Below are 22,394 nucleotides of genomic sequence, written 5' to 3'. Positions count from 1 at the left end.
CTCGATTTTGTTTCAAGATAAATGAGGACTTGGCAAAAAGAGATGTTATGTCTAGAATTGGAAAACTATGGAGGGAGTACAGATGGAAGCTGTGGAATGAGTTTTATGACCCCCTTCTCAGTAGAAATGATCTAATCAAGAATGTTCCCGATGAGATTACCATGGATCAATGGGCTCTTTTTGTTGATTATCGTCTCAAGCCTTCAACAATGGTAAACAAATTGTAATTAGTATATTTACATACATTCTCAATTTAAATTTCCACAAAACTGATTTCCTTTTCATTTGGTAGGAAATGGGTAATAGAAATAGAGATATCAGGAAAAGACAAACTATTCCTCACACGGGTGGTGCTATGTCTTTGTCAAGAAGAATGGAAAATTTGGTATTTTTTTTTTGATATTTTGTTCTCAATTTAGTAATATTCTAATGTTTGACTTAAATTATTTCCTTTGAATATTAGAAATTGGAGCTTGGTAAGAATATTGGGAGAGCTGAAATGTGGAAGGTGACTCATAAGAGAAAAAATGGCACCTATGTGAATGACGAGGCTATGGAGATTGGGGTAACTTTACTCATATCATTAAGTTGTTAAAATATGGATTATTAGATGACTGAATTTGGATGCTTTTCTGTTAATTAAGTTATGACAGCATGCTTTTCTTGAATCCATGAATTAATTTTGGGTTGTGCTGGATACATCTGAAATATTTCTGATTTTGGGCTGTGCTGTGGATACATCTAAAATATTCTACAGATGTTCAAGATTTGATTTTGTGTTGTGCTGGATTAATCCATGAATTGATTTCATAATGGCACATCTGCAGCATTCAGGACCATCTTTGCATTGTGATTTTTCTGTTGTAAAACTCTGCATTTTTCTGCTGTAAAACTCTGCATCAGTTTTTGTCTGCAGTAACCGCATCTGCCTGAGTTCTTTCAGCATATTCTTTTCCTATCCTCATTGCATGATGCATTTACATTACATCTAAAATATCTCTGCTTTGGTGGGAAGAGGAATGAACTGAAATTCAAAGAGATGAACAAATAAAAGCAAAAACTAAGTCTAGACCAAGCAAAAACGAATTTTCAAGTTTCCTCAGGCCATCTTTTGGATCTGCAAAAGCAAAATCAGTACATAAATATGTTAAAAGTCATGAATTGAATTATGTTTGATGTTACTGAATTGCATTGTTTTTCTACTATCACAGATTGGTTTTATTGGCACCATTTAGGTTTCATGCAAGTTCTGCTTTTAAACTCATTTTGCATTTAGTTTTAGTATGCTCATTACTGTCTCTTGGACAACTCATTAGAGAAGTTCAAAGGCACAGTGTCTCTCAGGACATTTGCCCAATCACATTTTAAGAATGGGTTATGGAAATAGGGTGGGAACTGCGTTAGAACTAGGCCATTTTGGAGCAATGAGACACAATTAGAGGGTCTTGATTTGGAGTGTTATATGATTCAGTTGTAGTTTAGCATGCTCATGGTCTCTAATATTCATATTGCATTGAGAATATTAATTAGTGTAGATTGATACTCTAATTGAGAAGTAAGCAACGTGTCTGATTTGTTACTGTAAACCCACTACAAAGCATACTTAATTAAAGACATTATTCCTTTAATAAATTTGTTACACACTTTTATCTTTTTCTTAATCAAACATCAAACATCTTGACAAATTAAGTATTTATATCTCACTTCATCATTTTCTTCAATCTTCATGAAATACTAGGATCTGTAGTTCATGTTTTATCCCATTTTGAGTTAATGTTGTGTTGGAGATAGAATAAATTGGAAACTGAAAATTGATGAATTAAAGTTGAATTATTATTCCTATTTTTATGCAGGAAAAAATTGATGAATTGATGTTGAAAAATCCGGAAACTGCATCTGAAATATCTCCAAATGATCCTATTGGTGTCATATTTGGAAAAGAGCATCCAGGTCGGGTTAGAGGACTTTCGTATGGCGCGTGTCCTACTCTTGCTTTTCAGCAATCAACTACAAGAATAAGAGGAATCAACTTTGCTTCACCTGATGCAGCTTCACCACATGACAAAGATAAGTTTGTGAAGATTGAAAATGAACTTGCAACTGTCAAGAACCAAGTGCAAGCACTGCTTGCCTATATTGCTTCTAAAGAAGATGTTCCAGAACATGTTGCTGCAATGGTTGCTGGTTTGGTATGTCCATCTATTAATGAGTTATAATTTACATTAGTAAATTACTTAAACTTATTGTGTGGATCTCATAATTTATTTCAGTTTCCCTTACTCATATATACTATATTATTTCTTCATTGCAGGCACCAAATATTGAAAGTGGTGTGCCATCTCCGCATGAAATACTAGGATCAAGTGGTGGAAGCAAAACACCTTAGACTTAGGACTTTTAATGTAGTCTTTTTTTCTTAGATGCTTGAATATTTTGGTACTCTTAATGTTGTCTTTTTATTTTTCCAAATGCTTGAATTGGTACTTTGATGTAGTTATGTTATATCGACAATGAATCAATTTAGTTTATCAATTTCTAATTGATAGTGTTATAATTTTTTATATATTTTAAATTATCATGAAAAAATAATTTTATCGAATTATGAAAGTATAAGAAATATTAAAAAAAAAAATTAAATATTAAAATTACGTCATTTGATACATTTGATAATGACGTAATTAATCTCAGAATAAATTGTAATTAATTAAACTGGTGACATTTAAAAATGTCATAATATAATGATAATAATGTCAGTTTAAAGCGTCGTTTTTCACATTATATTTGTCATCCAGTAAAAATATTACGTCAGCTTTAACTGACGCTTTTTGCGTCTTTAAACCGCCACTTAATACGTTATATAAAATGACGGTTGTTGCGGCGGTTCATCTATAACCGCTGTATTATACTTTGTGACGGCAAGAATTACGACATTTCAGCAAACCGTCGCTCAAGTAAATAACGACAGTTAAAAATGACGTAAATTACAAAAATAAATGTCGGTATTTACATGTTTTTTTGTAGTGTATTCATACCTGTACACATACCAAGTCAATGCGATCAATGCGGGATTCTCCATCAAAACAAAAATGAGTTCGAACAATACACACCGGAATGAATTTATTTATCATCTCTGTTGAGTACTCAATGGATCATCAAAATTGATCAAAGAGACTCAGTGAAAAAATTTGATATTTACCATGGACTTGAAACTTAATCAACGCTAAAATTTGCATTGTAATCATATTCATGCAACTATTTTTTTTACTGTGAATTTGTTCTATTGACTTTGTCAACTTAAGAAGTGTAATAAAAAATATACAACCTAACTCTTCAGCGGTCCTAGTTATACCATTTTAGTCTACACGTAATCTAAAAGAATAATAGGTTACCTTTGTTGTAGGTACTGAAGTTTAAGAGAAATATAGATTATGTTGATTTTCTGCTTGGAATGCTCCCAACTCGACATCAAGAATACAATTTTGCGCCATGTTTAAGTATTATTGAAAGAGTGATTGCATATTAACTTTTGTTTGAAAAATCTGTTTTACAGATAGAAGACTTTTAATTAATTAAAAATCTTGAATTTATTAAACTTTATTTATAAACGTTGATCCAAACCTACACAAAATAAAATCGAGGTGTCTTAAGAATGGTATGTTCAGCTCGTGAAAAGTTCAGAAAACATGCTCTAACTAGCTTCAGGAAAAGTATTATGCATAATATTATTCTTTTGACTTGAAGTTCACATGCAACAACGTCTGGTTCGACATTTGACTAGTTTTTCTGCACTTTTTTCTCCTGTTGCTGCGCTTCTCTGTCTGTATTGTTAATTATCTTGTCCAATTACCGTAAGAGACACGTTTCAAGTTGTTGAATTAAATAAGCAGTTGTAACTATTAATCTATCATATGGATCAGCATATGAGGAAGGAAGAATAATAGGGTTAGGGGACGAAATTGTCAGAGACGGGATGATCACGTTTCTAAGAGACCATCACTGTCTTCATCTCTATAAATACCAACTCCTTAAATCATAAACTTCCATCCTCAAACTTGCAATAAGCTACACTTATAGATTTTGCTAAAATGACCATCTATGGTGCCTCCAAATTCATGACATTTGTTGCTGTTGCAGCACTACTTTTACTCATGTTCTCTATGGTGGCAAGTGCTGACCAACCTGCTATTAAACTCGGTATGTTGCTGTTATAGTTTCACAATCCATATTCATTACCTTCTTTCACTTCCACTCAATTATTTATTTATATTCTCCTTTTATACGTTGCAGGGAGAAAACTATTCGAAAATGAATTACCACCAGCATATGGTCTATATCCTGGTGGTGGAGGATATACCCCAACACCACCATCACCATGAAGAAAGGAAGATACTGATGCATTAAAGTTCACCGTGCCTGAAATATTCTGTTGTAGCCTCGTTCTTTAGTTCTATTATTTCATACGAGTCATAAAAATTACTTTTAGTTATGATATGCATGTGTGTGCAAGAGTAGAAGATAGGAAAATAATACATGATATGTTCATGTACTTAATTTCGGTTAATAATGTGTACTGCTATTATCTGTCACCACTAGTTAGTGGCTAGACCTGAATTGCAGCCAATAAAATTATATATACATCTCTGTGTGCGGATACCAAAATGTCTACGCCTCGATGTATTAGATTATGCAACTAAACTTTGAATGCAACTCGTAGAAATGCTTCTAAGCTTATGTATTAGATTCATGGTCGAAGACAACGAGATTCCTTCCTGATGAGGTGGTTTCCATTGAAGTGTATAATCTATTTACAATTTGAATGAACTTAGTCCCACTTTTGTTAAGCAAATTTCATTCCTGCCCTTTTATTGTAGTTTCACGATATTTTGTAATAGTAAATAATTGTAGTGAGATAAAAAAAGAAAACCATAAATCTAGCTGTTCGACATAATATAAAACCATTGGACAAGTTATTTCTAACCGGCTTATCATTAAAAACAATTTTTATTCAATAAAAAAAATACAAATATTTGAAGTTTTTTACTTTATACTAACAACATATATGTTGAAAGCATGCTATTTTTTTTTTATCAGCACAGTATAATATATAGATGTTGGTTATATGGAAGAGCATGTTAATGACAATCGTATAGACAACTTGAAATCAAAGAAAGAAATATAAATTTCAAGTGGAAAACCTGTTCCAGAGGAGCGAATCATTGCACCTCCGCCATTTGTTTGAGCCAAAATGCATTTTGTCTTGTATAAATAGGTACAGTGAAATGAAGGAGCCTCTGGTATAGAATTATGCAGTCATTGTTTGCTTAATCTTATTGGTGGATAACTCAATTTTAATTTTAACGTAGGTTTATTAACGGAGGTTAAGATAATCTCTGGGAAGCACAAACATATCATAAGTTTTGGAACCCCGAAAGTACCATGGTTTTTTTTTTTAAAACCCTGGTAAAATTTGAAACCTCAGCTATTCATCCGTGTTTTTTGGGTTCGTGAAAACTCCGACGAATACGATCTCTCTCTAGTGATGATTTAGCGGTTAGCGGGGGGAAATTGAAATCTGGACAAATAATTTATCAGATGTTTTTATCCGGAGTAATGTAAAAACATATCTTCGTTAAATTTATTTTTTCTTGTAGTGACCTCTATTAGGTTACTTGTAGCCAAGCCTTTTAAATTATGCAGGACATTCCGATTAGTTTGCATAAAAGAATCTCATTTTGCCTTTAAAATTAATGTTTTATAATGGGAAATGCGAGATGGCTAGAGGTTCATCGTATCAAAGGCTACATGTTGATTTTTCCTATTACCAATAGAAAAGAAATCATTCATATGCGCATTCGACTTAATTTTGGTTTTAGCCAACATTACCACAATATCTGAGACGAAGGATATAAAAACTTATAGGCGACAAAAATTTTCGAAACTTATATATTTATCTTTCATATCTCTATTATACTACTACATCTATAATATCTATATTTCTGTAAGTACATTATTTTTCAGTGATTGTTTTCCTTTTAAAAGATTCAGGAGACATGCAGTTGGCATAGGACTAAAGTTGAAAGGACAGCATAGAGTGCTTAATTGTTTGCAATTTTGATGAGGCGTCTCTCATGCTGCATCGTTCTTTGGGTTGATCAGCCGTGCAACACAACCCAACTCTTATCACATCAGCTATGCACTCCTCCGCTTTATGCATCCAATCTCTTTTGCTGCTAAGTTCATCGCTATAGTCCTCACTGCTCGAGCTTTGTTTCCAATATTCATAACCATCAATAAGCCTTCTATCAACAACCTTCAGCATTTCATTCTCATCCATGCCTGACAAAAATTTGCTTACGCTCAATCCTTCTTTGAATATTTCATCAGTTGGTTTTTTGGCCGTAAACATCTCTAACAGTAGAGTCCCAAAACTGTACACATCGCCCTCGGTCGAAGCCTTGCCTCCTTGACCATATTCTGAACCATATCATCCCCATATTTTATGTGGGTATGTTAGTTATGTACAAATAACAAATAAAGGAAACTGAAACAGAAAAAGGAAAGTCGATTAATTTGTACCTGGGGCAATGTAGCCGATGGATCCTTTCAGTCCTATAGTGCTTTGCTTCTCTGATGTATTTTGGGAGAGAAACCTTGCCAATCCAAAATCTGCAATATGTGCCACCATATTTTCATCCAGAAGGACATTGGCAGGTTTCAGATCACAATGAACTATTGGTGGGTCGCAGCCATGGTGCAAGTACTCCATAGCAGACGCAACATCAATGGCAATGTTCAGTCTTTGCATCAAGGTTAGAAAACATCCCGACTCTTCATCTTCCGGGTGTATTTTCATGTCCAAGTTGCCATTGGGCATGAATTGCATCACAAGGGCCTTAAATTCCTCGCCTTTATAATCAAGGCTGGAGCAAGAAGTAATAACCTTTACTAGGTTCCGGTGCCTGACATTTTTCAAAGCTTCGCACTCAGCAATGAAACTCTTGGAAGCTCTGCTCTGCTGCAGGTCCAGGACTTTGACAGCGAGAGTGGCGGTTTCGCCAGTGCTGAAGCTGAACACACCCTTATACACAGAACCAAAGCCTCCTTTTCCGATCAAGTTTTCAGCTGCAAAGTTGTTTGTGGCAGTGAGAATATCGCCGTAAGAAATATTATGAGGCAGCCCTTTAGGAGGGGCAGATGACACACTAGTTTTCCCCTCTTCTCTTTTCTTCTCTCTTGACATCATTGTCCAAAATGCAAAGAGCGTTGAAATGAACAAAGCAATAGCACCAACGACAGCAAGTACGATAGGCAGTAAAATCTTTCTTTTCTTTTTGGCAACAGCACAAAGGTGTACTCTCAAATTCTGGACAATTTCCTTGTTAAGGCTACAGAGTTGATTGTTACCTCGAACATCAAATTTGGTTAGGTTCGTAAAAAGACCTTTCTTAGGAACCTCTCCTTCCAAATGGTTGAAAGACAAATTTAATTTCTGCATATACTCGAGCTTTTCTAAACTTTGAGGAATAGGACCGGAGAGACTGTTTAATGATAAATCCAAATTCTCTAGGGATGCCAAATTCCCAATTTTAGTTGGGATTGAACCATTGAATTTGTTTCTTGCCATCGTTAGCGACTTCAAGGTTGAACACTCCCCTATTTCCTCAGGAATGTTCCCTGACAACTGGTTGCCAGAAATATCCATGACCTCGAGCTGTTTCATGGTGCCTACCTTAGGAGGAAGTGGACCTTGCAGAGAGTTTCCTGCTAAATATAATTGTCCTAAGCCAGAAAGTTGAAAGATCTCATTTGGTACGGTCCCACCAAGTCTATTCATGCTCAAGTCAAGAAAAGATAATATCTTGCATTGTCCAATACTTTGGTGAATTCTACCCGAGAGTTGGTTATTTCCCATTGCAAGGGAAAAGAGATTTGTGAGATTGCCAAAAATGTCTGGAATGTCCCCAGACAATCTGTTGCTGTATATAAGAAGTTGCTGTAGATTATTGAGTGCTCCTATTTCTGATGGTAACTCTCCAGTGAAAAGATTATTTTCAAAGGACAAGGATATGATATTTTCAAATTTCTTCATTCCTTGAGGAATGTTGCCAATAAAATAGTTATCAGCAACACATAAATGTTGGAGATTTGATGACAGATTAGCAAAAGATTTTGGTAGCTCCCCAGTCAAGTGGTTTTCATAGATCAGGAGTTCCTGCAACTTGGTGGAGTTTCTAAGGCTATCAAAGAACTGAAGATTTAACAAGGTTGTGGAAGAGAGAGAATTATTACCAAGAATGAGGTGGGTAAGGTTCTTTAAGTTGTAGAATAGAGGTATGGGTCCAGTAAATTTATTGTTGGAAAGGTCAATCTCTTGAAGTTGTGAGGCATTGGATATGGAATTCGGAATTACCCCTTCAAACATATTAGTTGCCAGGTATAGATACTTTAAATTTGGGAGAAAAAGGCCAAAATTTTGTGGTAACTCACCTGTGAGCTTGTTTTGTGTGACAGATAAGAAGACTAAGGAAGAGATGTTGAAGATAGAAGTGGGAAACTTGCCAGAGAAATTGTTCTCTGAGATTTGAAGAATGGAAAGATTGAGGAGATTACCAAGTTCAGTTGGAATGTCCCCATCCAAACGGTTCCTTGCCAAGGAAAGATTCTTAAGAGAAGAGAGATCGGCAAAAGATGGAGGAATCTGACCTGTGAGATTATTGACAGAAAAATCTAAAATTTGTAGACGGTGGAGATAACCCAGTTGTGATGGAATTGTACCACTGAGATTGTTGGATGATAAGTGAATGACATTGAGAAGTGAGAGATGGGCAAAGTGTGTGGGAATTTGGCCATGAAAATTGTTGTTGGAAAGGTCAAGTGAGTGTAGGAAAGTGAGGTTGGAAAGGTGAGGGGGCAGTTTGCCAGAGAGGGAAAGTCCTGGTAGATTCAGAGATTGGACCCTGTTTCCAAGTTTGGAGCATGTGACACCGTACCACATGCAGTGACTGGAGTTTGTGGACCAGGCAGAGAGAGCATTTTTAGGGTCAGTGACTTGAGATTTGAAAGAAAGAAGGGCTTCTCTGTCTGTGTTACTGTCACATAGGATGTGATGGAAATGAGTAAATAGGAAACATAAGAGCAAAATGAGTCTCAATAGGGTCATGATGAGTAAAGTAGACAGTGTTGGACAAGTGTGTTGGGCAAGTGTTATGTTGAACTGAATGAAGATTCAGATACTTATAATATAACTGAAATGCATGTGAGAGGTGAAGGGACTTTGCTTTGGAATCAGTCAACTTTACTTCACTTGTCCACTTTTTGGTTGATTGTTTCAACACAGTCCTTGTCTATGAGAGGCTATCATGTATGCATTTTAGTGCTACAGGTTATCTATTTTTTGTTTTTCTTTTTATTGATTTCAGATGAGACTAAATCCAACCGTGTTTTTAGCAAGGTGAGAGTAAATCCGGGTTCACAATTCAGCCCTGAACCCGAATTATGATCTGGGAAAAAGTATATAGTTCTATATATTATGAATTATTATAGAAAATTTTCTTGACGATTTTGTCAATAATGAGTGTTGTCGAAGTATTTCTTAAGAAAAAACTAAATTTGGAAAACTTTTCTAATTTTAATGTGCACTTTCTTGTCTTTGATTAAACTGTACGGTTGTTTAGTTGTTGCATGATTTGTATTCCAGTGTCCCCACATCGTTTACTCAGAGTCTACGCCAAGTTGTGAGGAAAAGACAGTGCCAAAATAGAATAGAGAAAGGTGTCATGTCCATATAAGTGATTAGCCTTCATATACGGAACAAACTTTATTGTTATGCGATCTATTTCTATTTCTAATTTTACTGCATTGTTTTATTTTTTAATTTTTTAATTTTTAATATAACATAGCTAGCAATTTAGTGTTGAAGTTTATCTTTTACTATAATTTTTTTTTCGATTTTTTAAATTATTTTTCGTTTTAGACTAACATCTGAAAGCTTCGTTTTCTAAATATTATACTCTCTTTAATATTATTTATGGAAAATGAGGTTTTAATAAATTGTTTTGATAAAATTAACAAACTTTCTATAAATAGGATTAAAATAGATTTATTTTTTATTTTTTAATAAAAAAAGTAATAAAAATACTATTTTTTTTACTTTATTTAGTAATTTATCAAATTTTATCAAAAGAAAACTTTGTTAATGGAGATTTTTCATTATTTATATTGTGTATACTGTACTAGTATTGTTCATACTAATTACTAAGTTTACTTTTATTTATTTTACATTCTTTTTGGTGATTTTAATATTCACATATGAAAAAAATTATAATATATGTATTAACCCAAATTTATTGATGTTTTTAAATATTTTATAATATTTCAAGTATTTGTTATAATTTATTTTAAGTTTATTATATTAGGTTATCTATTATTATTTTCTGTTATTTACATTTTTTTTATATTTAAGCATATTTTACCCTTGTAGAATATCTCGATTTTCATATTTTTAATAAAATATTTTCTTTAATTTTTTTTACTTGTATTTTATCAAATACTCACATAGTATTAAATTAAATACCTTTCACATCTTCCGTTTTTTTTCTTTTCTTCGCTGTTTCTCAAGTTTCTCATTGAAAAAGAATATTACTAAGTTTCTTCAATTTATTATATTCTAAATGCTACTTTCAATTTGACTTTCACAATTTTTATGTTCACCTTAAAAGGTGTTAGAGACATCTTTAGACTTAATTATGTTTTAGAAACTTTCAATTGAGTCCCTGTTCAAATTTTGTAGTATATTGAGTTTCAATATTTTAAAACTTTTAATTGAGTCCTTACAATTAGATGCACCGGTTAATTATGTGATATAGTAGTTATTTTAGACTGTCATTATGCTTAAATGTCGCTACATGATTTTTATTGGGTTAAGTATGTTTTTAGTCTCTGAACTTTGACTTAAAATTGGAATTGATCCCTGGTTAAAACTTTGATAAATTTTGGTCCCTAAACTTTAAAAATGAATGAATATAGTCCTTTTAACCCAATTTTTGTTAATTTTTGTTACGTTTCGAACGCATATCTCAGTAAATATTGAGTCGAGAATGTGTCAAACGGCGTAAACAATTCCAATAATTATTGAGAAATGCTTTCGAAACTTAGAAAAGAGTTAACAAAATTGGGTTAAAAGAACTATATTCATTCATTTTTAAAGTTTAGGGACCAAAATTTATCAAAGTTTCGATCAGGGACGAATTCCAATTTTAAACCAAAGTTGAGGGACTAAAAACATACTTAACCCATTTTTTTTCTTACAAAAGGCCATGATAACAATATCCTCACATATTTACAATATTTAGTGCGAAAATTATTTTAAATTTAATTAACATTATAAAATTATAAAATAAAATAAAAAATACAAATTATAAAATACAAAATAAAAAATAAAATTTATAAAAATAAAAAAATATAATTGTAAAATTCAGAAATATAAAATTAGAATATTATGAAAAAGTGAAAGTTAAAAAATTTACAATTTTATAATTTCATATTTTCATGATTTTACAAATTCATAATTTCATAATTTTATTATTTTGTAAATATTTAATTTTATAATTTTATAATTTTATAGTTTCATAATCATGAAATTATATATTTTTATAATTTTATAACTTATAATATTTTAATTTTTGGAATTTTGTAATTTTTAATCTTATAACTTTATGATTTTATATTTCATAATTTTATAGTTCCATATATAGTTTTACAATTTGTATATTTTTGATTTATTTTGGATTTTATAATTTTAATTAAATTTAAAAATAATTTTCATTAAATACGATATATATTTGAAAAAAATCTTGTCATTATGTCCTTTAAACAATATGTGTCGATAGTCTGACAGTAAAAAAATTATCAGATCACAAAATTAACATAAATATTTAACTACAGAAAAAAAATATAAATATTGAATTATAGAGATTTACTAAAAAAATTTTACTAAATTAAAAGTTTTCAAATTTATTAATTACTAAACAATAATTTAAATTCATAATATTTTGGGACAAGTCTTGTATTATGATTTTCTAGCCAGATTTTTCCTTTATATTACAAAATATTGACTTCCATAAAACAAAATATGTGGCTTCCATAAAACAATTACTCTTAAAACTTTATCTGAGTTATTTTATCAAACACTTTTTATGCTTCCGTGCCCCCACAACACCGTTTTGTATTCCAGTGCCCTACTGCAGAGTCCCCCCAAGTTATAACGAAAAGGCAGTGCCAAAATAGAATAGAAAAAGGTATTATGTCCCTATCAGTCATTTACCCTTCTTATACGGAACGAACTTTGTTTCTATGCAATCTATTTGTATTTCTAATTTTATTGTATTTTATTTTTATTTTAATATAAGAGTAGCAATTTACTGTTGAAGTTTATCATTTACTATATTTTTTTACGATTTTTTTTATTTTTGTTTCGTTTTAGACTATTATCTGAAACTGATATGCTTCCATTTCTAAATATTACACTCACTTTAATATTATTTTTATTGTGTATACTGTATTAGTATTGTTTATATTAATTACTAAGTTTATTTTTATTTATTTTACATTTGTTTGGTGATTATTATATTAACATGTGAAAAAAATTTATATTATAGATATAAACCAAAATTTATTGGCGTTTTTAAATATTTTATGAAATTTCAGGTATTATTACAATAATATTTTACTATCAATTCTTATTTCAATTTATTAGACTATTTTTATTTTAATATTATAATGATATTGATTAATCTAAATTTCAATCTAATTTATGTACTTTTAATTTCATATAGTATATAATTAAGTTGATGTGGTTCGATCTATTTTTTCTTTTTTATCAATTAAACAACCATTAAATTATTAAATTATTAACTACATTTTAAAAACTTGTAGGGGTATTTAATTTTTATTTTAAAAAATATTATTTTGAGTTATATTTTTACTATTATTGCATTATAATATTATTGTACTATTTTATACTATTGTATTATTATTTTAGCAATATGTTTTTTTTTTCTCTCAAAATTGTAGTATTATTTTACTGATGTTTTTTATTTTTATATGTTGCAAGTATTTTATATAATATTTTCAAATAATTTATGTATAATGTTTTAATAAGTTTATTTCTTTTATTTACTGTTGTCTATTTTCATTCTTTTATTATTTTAAAACTATAGGTGTAAGCTCTAATATTTCACTTTTACATTTATTTTGAATTTGAAATAGGGAAAATGAGAAGAAGGAAAAAAAGAAAGAAAAGAAAGAAACGATGATGATTGAGTTTATAGAGATAAGTGGAAAATTTTGAAATTGAGATTGGTTAAAAGAAAATTGTTTATACAAGAATGAAGAGAAAACAGACAAAGGTAAAAAGAAATACTGATTAATTAATTATGTTATCGAATATAAATGGATTATCTTTAAAAATAAATTTTTTTATATTTATTTATTTTTGAAAATAATTCTTCTTTTTTTTGTAACATAATTGTTTTTGGAATTTTTATTCATTTTTAATAATAATAAAATGTATTTAACGGGTTTTCATTTTTTTTATCAAGTTAACTTTATTTTCACTCATTTTTTCTCTCCTCTAACATAGCATTAAAAGGTTATAAAATACTATTAGTTTTACAATGTGTCTATTCTACAATGTGGAATCAACCATTATTTCCCTTTCTAAAAGTTTCAAGGTCCTTAAAATCAAAACTCACATCGTGTGATCGTATTTGTTCGAAAAGTAAAGGTTGTCTATGAAACATTTGCATTTGAAAACATGATTGTATAGTTTCGTTATTTTTATGTATGGATTCTCTACCACCCATTTTGTTAATTTGATAAAAGAAACTACAATTTACCTCTGGATCTAGTTAAACTAAAGTTGTGTTACTTTGAATGAAAAAACAAAAAAATGATTAGCTAAACCAAAAGTCGTGTTTGCGTTACACGAATTTAGCACCAGTTTAAAAGTCATGTTGGCTAAATACAATTTCACTTAAAAACACAGCAATGTTTGAGTGATATAACTTTTTTATAATGAAAACGTGTCACGTAATAAATTCTTTCAAAATGTGTTCACTTCAATAAAATTCGAACAAAATTACTTTGTAAATTATCCCTTTATTAATAATTCTTACATTCACTCTTTTATACTTTTCTAAGTTCGTTATACATTAATTTTTTACATATAAACAGATATTCTACATACGTATAATATTTTCATTTGATTGCCAAATCTATTAGTAATGTCACGATGACTAATACAACGTGTTTTATATTTTAGAGTAGGGAACAAACAACATTACTTTAATCATAGGCCTGAGCTTTGGTGCAACAGATAAGTTTCAACTTTCATCTTCATAATTCGTTTCAATTTTGGTTTGGACAATGTCGTTTCAATCAGAGTCCGACTCAACTCATCGATTTTGGATTTAGGTAAACTCATCTTGACTTTTAATTTGTTTTGACTTATCACAACCTTTGCTCCGTGCTCATCTCAACTTTTGTCCCATTTAACTCGTCTTGACTTTCAGTCATATGGTTGATTATCATCTTTCATCGGTGGATAATCGCTTGACCTTTGGTCCGGACCAAATCGATTCGACCTTCATCCTGCGCCAAATTGGTTTGACCTGTGATTTATGTTGACTCATCTAAAACTTTAGTTTGGACCAAATCGACTCAATTTTTGGTCAATGTCGACTTAGGCTGAAACTTTTGGCATGTGTCGACTTAGCTGATTCTTCAGCTGGAGTCGATATAACTGCACCTTCAGTACAAGTCAACTCGGTTCAACTTTCTTGTGTAGAATAAGAAAAAGTAGAATTTCAAATTTCTTATATTTTTTAAGTATTTGAATTTTTTTAATTTGTTTAAAATACCTTTAAAAGTTTTTTAAATTTTAATTATTTTCTAATTATTTTATCCAAACAAATATTTTAATATAAAAATTTTTAAATTCGAGAAACTATTAAATTAGTTTTGTAAATTACCTCATCGAATCATAATAAGAAAATAGTTTTAACATGGAGGCGCGACTGACATTGAGCAATGGCTGATGTTGGCGGTTCGAGCGGCGTTGGGTACGCAAGCAGTGACGGACCTTCGTTGGTTCTTCGGGGATCATGGCCCCCTCAAAAATTTTACGCCTTTTTAAATTACATTATTAGGTTTTTGTTCTTTATTTTATCATTCTCACTTCCAAGTTTCTAGCATAGGATAGAGATAAAAGCATAAATGCTTAATTGATAAATCTTTCGTTTCTTTCTATTAAAACTTGGCGTTGCATGGGATCCAACAGTTTCATATCATCAATTAGTACTCCATTAATTTGCATTCCATTATCGTTAAGAGAGTATAGTAAGGCTTAAAAAATGAAATCACTTCTTAATATATCAAAAAAAATGACAACTACAAGCGCCGCGAATAGTCTAGGATTAAAATATAACTATTGATTTATAACGAAAAATATAATTACATTCAAGGAAGGAAAATATTGCCAACCTGATACCAAATGTGCATGCAGTTAGCATCTATAGGAGCAAGAACATGTTTCAAAATTTCACCATTTTCCAACTCCCTTAAAATAATGTTAATTAGTATCACCTGATGATACACATATTGCTATATACAAATACAAAATTAAACTCTCTAAGGTTCATTTTACTTCAAAAATGTCATGTAACTTTTTCTTAGAGATTTGTGTGACGAACAGTAAAGTCAGGGTATTATTTTCAACCAATTATATACATATAAATTTTCTAACAACAATTAAAGTGAAAGTAAAGTAATATTTTTGTACTGTTAGTGAAAGCAGGTAATGAAAACATAAAACATTTTCTCCATACAAAAAGTAGTTTAGTTTATTGATTTTTCATCCAAAAATAGGACAATCCACTTTGTACATAGTTTACACCAAATGAGAATTTGTTCTAAAAGCGATAATAATAAAATATATAAATTTTGAATATATTATTTTGTCTCTTTTAAAATTAATGGTTAAGATTCATTATTAGATATAAGTAACGATTAGTCACAGTGGTGGTGGTCAGATACTAGTTTGCAGACGGCGCGATGTGGAGGAAGAAAGAAATGCAGTGGGCACGAGGGAAAATGAATAGTGAATTCTCTTAACTTAAACCGGCTTAACCAGACAGTTATCGAAATAACCGTCGTTATTTGTTAATTTATAACGACGGACTCATAACAGCCGTCGTTGTTTTGTTTTCTTGGTAATGATGACAGTTACTTGTAAAATTGTCGTTATTTTTAAATCAATATCTACTACAATATTGTAACCGTGCTTTTTCCACTAAGTTCGCACTAGAGTCGTCATCATTTGTAGTCGTTAAAGACTGATTTTGCACTGGTGTTACCATGTAAGCGTAAGCGAGGTTAGCGAGAATGAAAAGTAAGTTGGTGTAGGTTCCTACAAGCGCATAAAAAATTGTTGGACACATACCATAAATAAATTACTCAATTATTTAATTGGCTGATACAGATTGTAATACAGGTGTATGCACTCAATAGTTGTGGCTCATTGCAGTAGTACATCACCTATATATTGTTTATAACTCCTATTATATAAAATCAGAATTTTAAAGAGCAATGATCCTGTTATTTCTGCGACGTCGTGGTGGTTAGAGTTTTCATGGTCTTGGGGGGTAATATCCTCCCCTACCAGGATATCCTGGACCGACATATCCATAATATGGTACTGGAGTTGATTTTGGTTTGGGTAAGTCATTTGCATAACCACCAGGTTGAAGAAGTTTACGTCCTGATTAGTAACAAAAAGTGAATGAATAAATAAATAAGACAAATATATTGTTAATTACAGAAGCATTTGTAAGAAATACCGTATCTAATGGTAGGTTCGGCAGCAGTTCCAAGAGCAGAGGTGAGGAGTAGTAAAAGTATTGCTAAAACAGTAACAAATGATGAGATGAATTTGGAGGCACCAAGGATCGCCATTTTCAACTTTACTCTCTTAAGTTTGAGGATGGAATGAAAGTGTGCGTATATCAGTGTAAGAAGTTGTATTTATAACAGAGATGAAGATGTTTGAGTGTGGGTGACTAATTCTTGCCCCCAACCATACTCTCTATGGACTAATTCTTCCTTACATTTCTTCACTTTATCCTTTCCTGTCCTTGTGTGGTGCACAAAAAATTCAAATAAAACAACTCATCATCAACTTGTCTTTCACATCCAATCATGTTTACGTAACAATTCTATTTTTCATCCCTCCTTTTAAAAAAACTACGTAAATCATACTTTCATACCTGTTAATTCTTTTACAATAATAAAAGTATAAAATATAGTAATACTATTTACCTTAGTAAATAATATTTTAATACATAATTAAATAAATATACTAATTGTATAAAAAAATTAGTATGCTGGTCTTGTCTTTAGCCTACTAATTTAATGGATAAGGAAAGTCATCCTAGTAGGTTGAAAAATTCAACCGGTTTGATAAAATTAACAAACTTCCTATTAAAATAATAAATTTTTTATTTTTTAACAAAAACTAATAAAAATACTATTTTTACTATCTTTTTATTATAAATTTTTACTATAAAATGCCGTACCAAATATTCATACTTAACAAATGTTCACAAATTTAATCATATAAACATTTTTCAAGTTTTTAATTGATTAATTAATATTTTTAATTAAATAAATTTAAATAATTTACATTTACATATTAAGTTACTCTATTATAACTAATAATTAAAACATAATTTGCATAGTAATTTATGTGACAATATTGTTGCATATATGCATATTACAAAAATATATAATGCAGAAAATTTAATCTTTTAAATTATTATTTTTTTTTCATTTTTAATTTCAAGAAGAAAAAACAAGCTAGCAAGTCCGGACGCTATTCAATTTAATGGATAAGGAGGGTCATCTCAAAACGTGTTAGTAGGTTGAAAAATTAAACCGGCTTACCACGTTTTGGACTGGTTGTCCGGCTGATCTGAGGGTCGTGGCCCACTTTGTTATTACTAAACATGAGTTTGATATGATTTATCTTAATAAAATAAAATCTTTTTTCACTCTTGGAGTTTGGTACAATTGATCTCAATAAATTTCTTTTATAGAAAATTGATTCTGGATTTTTAACTTATTCAAATATTTGGATATAAATTTAATTCCTGATCTAAATATTTGAGTTTGAATCTAAAAAAATATAAACTAGTTCTGTATAAAAAGTAGATTTGGATTTCAAATTTAATCTAATTATTTGAATCTAAAAATGATCTAGATTTGATCTCTAAAAATCCAATCCATCATCACCTCTAAATGATAAATGTGTGAGTGTGTTGTAGAGAACATCTTTATATGTATGTGTGAAATTAATTCATTCTTATATGTTGTCTATAAATTGATATAATCATTTATTATGCAAGAATATATGATATAAAAGATGGTAACAAAACTATAATTACTAACTAGAAAAAATATTTATGTTATAAATAATTTTATGAGAACTTAATGTTATATAATTGCATATATGTATTTTTGTATATACATATTCTTTTAGATTAAACTGCTATTTAAAAAAATTATGTTTTAATATATCTTAATATATCTTTTCATAACTTTTACCTTTTCTACATATTATTCATAGTAATTAATTATTAATTTTTTTTACAAAAGCAACCAACTAATGAAATCGTCTAGAGTATGCTAATTATTTCCCAAAAAATTGATAAAATCTAAAAATAAAAAATCTCATAATTATTTGGGTTAAGTATATTTTAGTCTTTAAAATTTGAAATGAAATTAAAATTTGTCCTTATTTTAAATTTTAACCCATTTTAATTCTCAAACTTTATAAATAAATAAATATAATTTTCTTAATCCAATTACATTAAAATATTATCTTATAATTATTAATAGTTTTATAAATAAATATTAATTATGGTTAACTTTATTTTATTTATATTTAATATTTTATTTGATGAAACTTATTATAATTAACTCTTAAAAAAACATTTCAGTACCAATAAATTAAAAGTTCCCACACAATCTTGGAGTCGCGCTTCCCCGCTTCGGAAACGTACCAGATACGAACGTCGGTAAGAAGCATCCACAATGTGATGTCGGACATAGTTATTTGGATCTGACACGGCCTTGGTTTCTGCAAGCGTGGATAATACATGGTATGCGTTCGAAAAACGTTAGAGAAAGACCGGAATTGACACAACAGACACTTGTATTGCAGAGAAAATAAGAAAGGGAAAGGAAGAGAAGAGTCTGAAAAGAAACCTTGTGCTTGGTTTCGTGGTACGTGGAACTCGTTGTTTAATGGTTTAATGGTCTGTAATATTTCATGATTGTTAAATCGTATGCTAACTTCTCATGTACATTGCTCTCTTATGTTGGGATATTTTCCTTTCACTTCACTAACTATGTCATCAAAAAACAATCTTTTGTATTGGATCATTATTCTTTCTACTATTTTTTACACTATTATTTAAATTAATCAAAACAATAATCACTAATAATCAATACATAAGTTTTTCAATTTATTATTAAATTGATATTTAATTCAACATGTCAACAAAATAATATATATAATAAATAATATTATTAGATAATAATAATAATAATTATTATTATTATAATAACAATAATAATATATTAATTTTAACTATAAAAATAAAATTATCATTTTATGTTTTAATCTATTAAAATTTTAATTTTTATCTATTTTATTGTTTAAATCCCTCACAAACGAACTCTCCCCCATAAACTTTCATAAATTTTGTATCTAAATCTACGTACTTTGACTTTCAAATTTCTTAAACAATACTACTAATTCATCCAAATTCATCTCCCAGTCTCTAAATCAATCTTGAAATTGGAAATTTATTGGCAGAAAAAAGATCTGCCACTACATGGTTGCCTTGCCAGATCACAAATACACACAAAGTTATATGCTTAGAGGTAGTTTTATAGTTTTATAATTGGACGTAAATTTCGGGTATTGATTATTTTCCCCTCCGTCGTTAACGATTTCACGGCGGGGTTGAATATCCTCTACGGCCGGCCAGAGGGATGCGTTAGGGCGGTTATGCGAGAAGGCAGGGAGGCGCCGCCGCCACATTGGAAAAGTTTTCTCCCTGAACCCAATAAAAAGTATACAAATAAATAACGAAGATTTTTTTACCTTCTTAACCTAGTATTGTACTAAAATTAACATTAACGTTCCAGGTTTGATGTCAGGTTGTGCAGCAGCACCCAGGTCGAAGGAGATGAGCAGAAAACGACATGAGTCTGGAGAAAGCAAGGAAAGCCTTTTGTATGTTGGAAGGTTGAGAATGAGAAGAGGTATTTTTGAAGGTGATAGAGATGGAAGATGTTGTAGAGGCGTGAAAATTCCGTCGCTGACTCTTTCTTCCTCTACACATGTCCGCAGATAATTTTTTCCACACGGTAGTGTTTTGTAGTGGACAGCACTGGACAGTATTGGAGATAATAAAACTGGGTAGGTGGTGTCACATCGAATAAAATTACTAAATTCTAAACAAATAGCAAGTCTTGCATTGCATGCAATTAAAAAAAAAATAGTATATAAGAGCTTCCCTGACTCTGTTTTTTCTAACTTTACTGCTAAAGTCAAGAGTCAATCCTGTCTGAGTCTTAATATATGAGTTTAATTAACAACAGTTCCTGTATAAAAACTAGTTTTAAACTTCTTTTTTTCCTTCTATTGAACTGAAATATATACGACGTTGACTCAGTGTAAAATTAGGTTTTTAGAATGTTTCTTTTATAATGGTTCTAGGCAAATTCTATATATTTAAGTATGATTATTACTGTATTTATATAAAAAATATTACTGTCCAAAAATATGGACACAATACACAACTGGAAATAGCACACACCAGAAACGACATGGTGGTTTCCTCTTACCCTGCGTAAAATAACATTGAGCAACCAGCATAAAATGTTGTTGGACACATGTTATTTCACACCATAAATAAATTATTTAATTCTTTGATCCAGATTGATTGCAGTAATACACACGATTCCTCTAGATTGAGTACTACATGACTTATATTAATGTTCTGGCACTAACACATCCATAAGTATTTTTTATCACTCTTATCATATTAAATCAGAACTTTGAAGAGCACATAGTTGATCCGTTATTTCTGCGGTGTGGTGGTTACTGATTTCATGGATTTTGGGTATATTTTCCACGACCATAATATCTTGGTTTTCTATATCCTCGACCACCATAATATGGTAGTTTCCTATATCCTCGACCACCAGAATCTGCTGCTTTCCTCCATCCTCCACCGCCCGGGTATGGATAATAAGTTTTGAGAAGTTTACGTCCTGATCCGTAAAAAATACGAATAAACAAATGAGTGGAGCAAGAAAAAAGAGAGAAAGGATATAGAAATCATGAATATTGCATAGTGTGTATCTAATTGTAAAAATACCGTGTTCAAGGGAAGGTTGGGTAGCAGCTCCCAGAGCAGAGTTGATGAGTAGCAAAAGTATTCCTAAAAGAGTAGCAAATGACAATAATTTGGAGGCACCCAGGATCGCCATTTTTAAGAACCAAAAACCTCTATACTTTGTTAAGTTTAAGGATGTAAGAAAGTGTGTGTATATCAGTCTAAGAAGTGGTACTTATAACAGAGATGAAGTGGGTCAATAATTCTTGCCCAAACTTTACTCTCTATAGACCAGTTTTTCCTTCCTTCTCTTCACTCTATCCTCTCCTTGTGTGGTGCAAAAGAAAAAAAACAACTCATCATCAACTTGTCTATCACATCCGATCATCTTCACGTAACATCACTAATAAAATTTCATATATTATATTGAGAATTTTTTTACAAAGAATTCGTAAGAAAAGATTTTTTCTTATTATTTTTTTTAAGAATTTTAATTGAAAGATAATTCTTTTGTAGATAATTATTTCTTACAAAATTATAAAATTCGTAAGTATTTTTTACAAAATTTGTTGTGAAAAGTGTTTTATACAAAATATTTTGTAAAGAATTTGACAATAATTTCTTGTAATTTTTTTTATAACAAAATTTATAAGTATTTTTTAAAAATAATTCAAAATAAAATTAATAGAAAATATAAATTTTTTTAGTAATAAATTCTATATTTCATCTCACGTAAATCATACTTTCAAACTGTTAATTCTTTTATAATAATAAAAATAAAAATATAGTAATACTATTTAACTTAGTAAATAATATTTTAATACATTGAATAAATATAGGTACTAATTGTATAAAAAAGTATTGCTTCTCAATATATAATTAATACTCCTAATAATACAGACTTGCATATTTAGGAAAAGAGCAAATCAT

General features: G+C 30.2%; 3 protein-coding genes and 1 long non-coding RNA gene across 4 annotated transcripts; 1 reads left to right on the top strand and 3 right to left on the bottom strand.

Annotated features, from left to right (window-relative positions):
• The first annotated feature begins 442 nt into the window (after window positions 1–442).
• Window positions 443–2,485, top strand: LOC114196043. The gene is made up of 3 exons (XM_028086540.1): window positions 443–565; window positions 1,854–2,189; window positions 2,312–2,485. The coding sequence occupies exons 1-3, from the start codon at window positions 500–502 to the stop codon at window positions 2,384–2,386; spliced, it is 477 nt and encodes a 158-aa protein (XP_027942341.1). The 5' UTR covers window positions 443–499; the 3' UTR covers window positions 2,387–2,485.
• Window positions 2,486–5,934: 3,449 nt separating this feature from the next.
• Window positions 5,935–9,192, bottom strand: LOC114162642 (probable LRR receptor-like serine/threonine-protein kinase At3g47570). Its single transcript, XM_028046598.1, has 2 exons — window positions 6,577–9,192; window positions 5,935–6,474 (listed from the first exon to the last, which is right to left on the bottom strand). Exons 1-2 carry the CDS (start codon window positions 9,158–9,160, stop codon window positions 6,068–6,070), a joined length of 2,991 nt encoding a protein of 996 aa, XP_027902399.1. The 5' UTR covers window positions 9,161–9,192; the 3' UTR covers window positions 5,935–6,067.
• Window positions 9,193–16,500: 7,308 nt separating this feature from the next.
• LOC114164850 lies at window positions 16,501–17,050 on the bottom strand. Its single transcript, XM_028049623.1, has 2 exons — window positions 16,896–17,050; window positions 16,501–16,816 (listed from the first exon to the last, which is right to left on the bottom strand). The coding sequence occupies exons 1-2, from the start codon at window positions 17,008–17,010 to the stop codon at window positions 16,686–16,688; spliced, it is 246 nt and encodes an 81-aa protein (XP_027905424.1). The 5' UTR covers window positions 17,011–17,050; the 3' UTR covers window positions 16,501–16,685.
• A 3,974-nt stretch (window positions 17,051–21,024) lies between these two features.
• LOC114162948 lies at window positions 21,025–21,797 on the bottom strand. Its single transcript, XR_003599322.1, has 2 exons — window positions 21,507–21,797; window positions 21,025–21,399 (listed from the first exon to the last, which is right to left on the bottom strand). It is a non-coding gene; the product is annotated as an uncharacterized LOC114162948 (long non-coding RNA).
• Window positions 21,798–22,394: the final 597 nt, after the last annotated feature.

The sequence above is a fragment of the Vigna unguiculata genome, chromosome 9, assembly GCF_004118075.2.
Source record: "Vigna unguiculata cultivar IT97K-499-35 chromosome 9, ASM411807v1, whole genome shotgun sequence".
Classification (NCBI taxonomy): domain Eukaryota; kingdom Viridiplantae; phylum Streptophyta; class Magnoliopsida; order Fabales; family Fabaceae; genus Vigna; species Vigna unguiculata.
The sequence above is the reverse complement of the archived record's forward strand: the minus strand, read 5'-3'. Positions and strand labels throughout refer to the sequence as shown.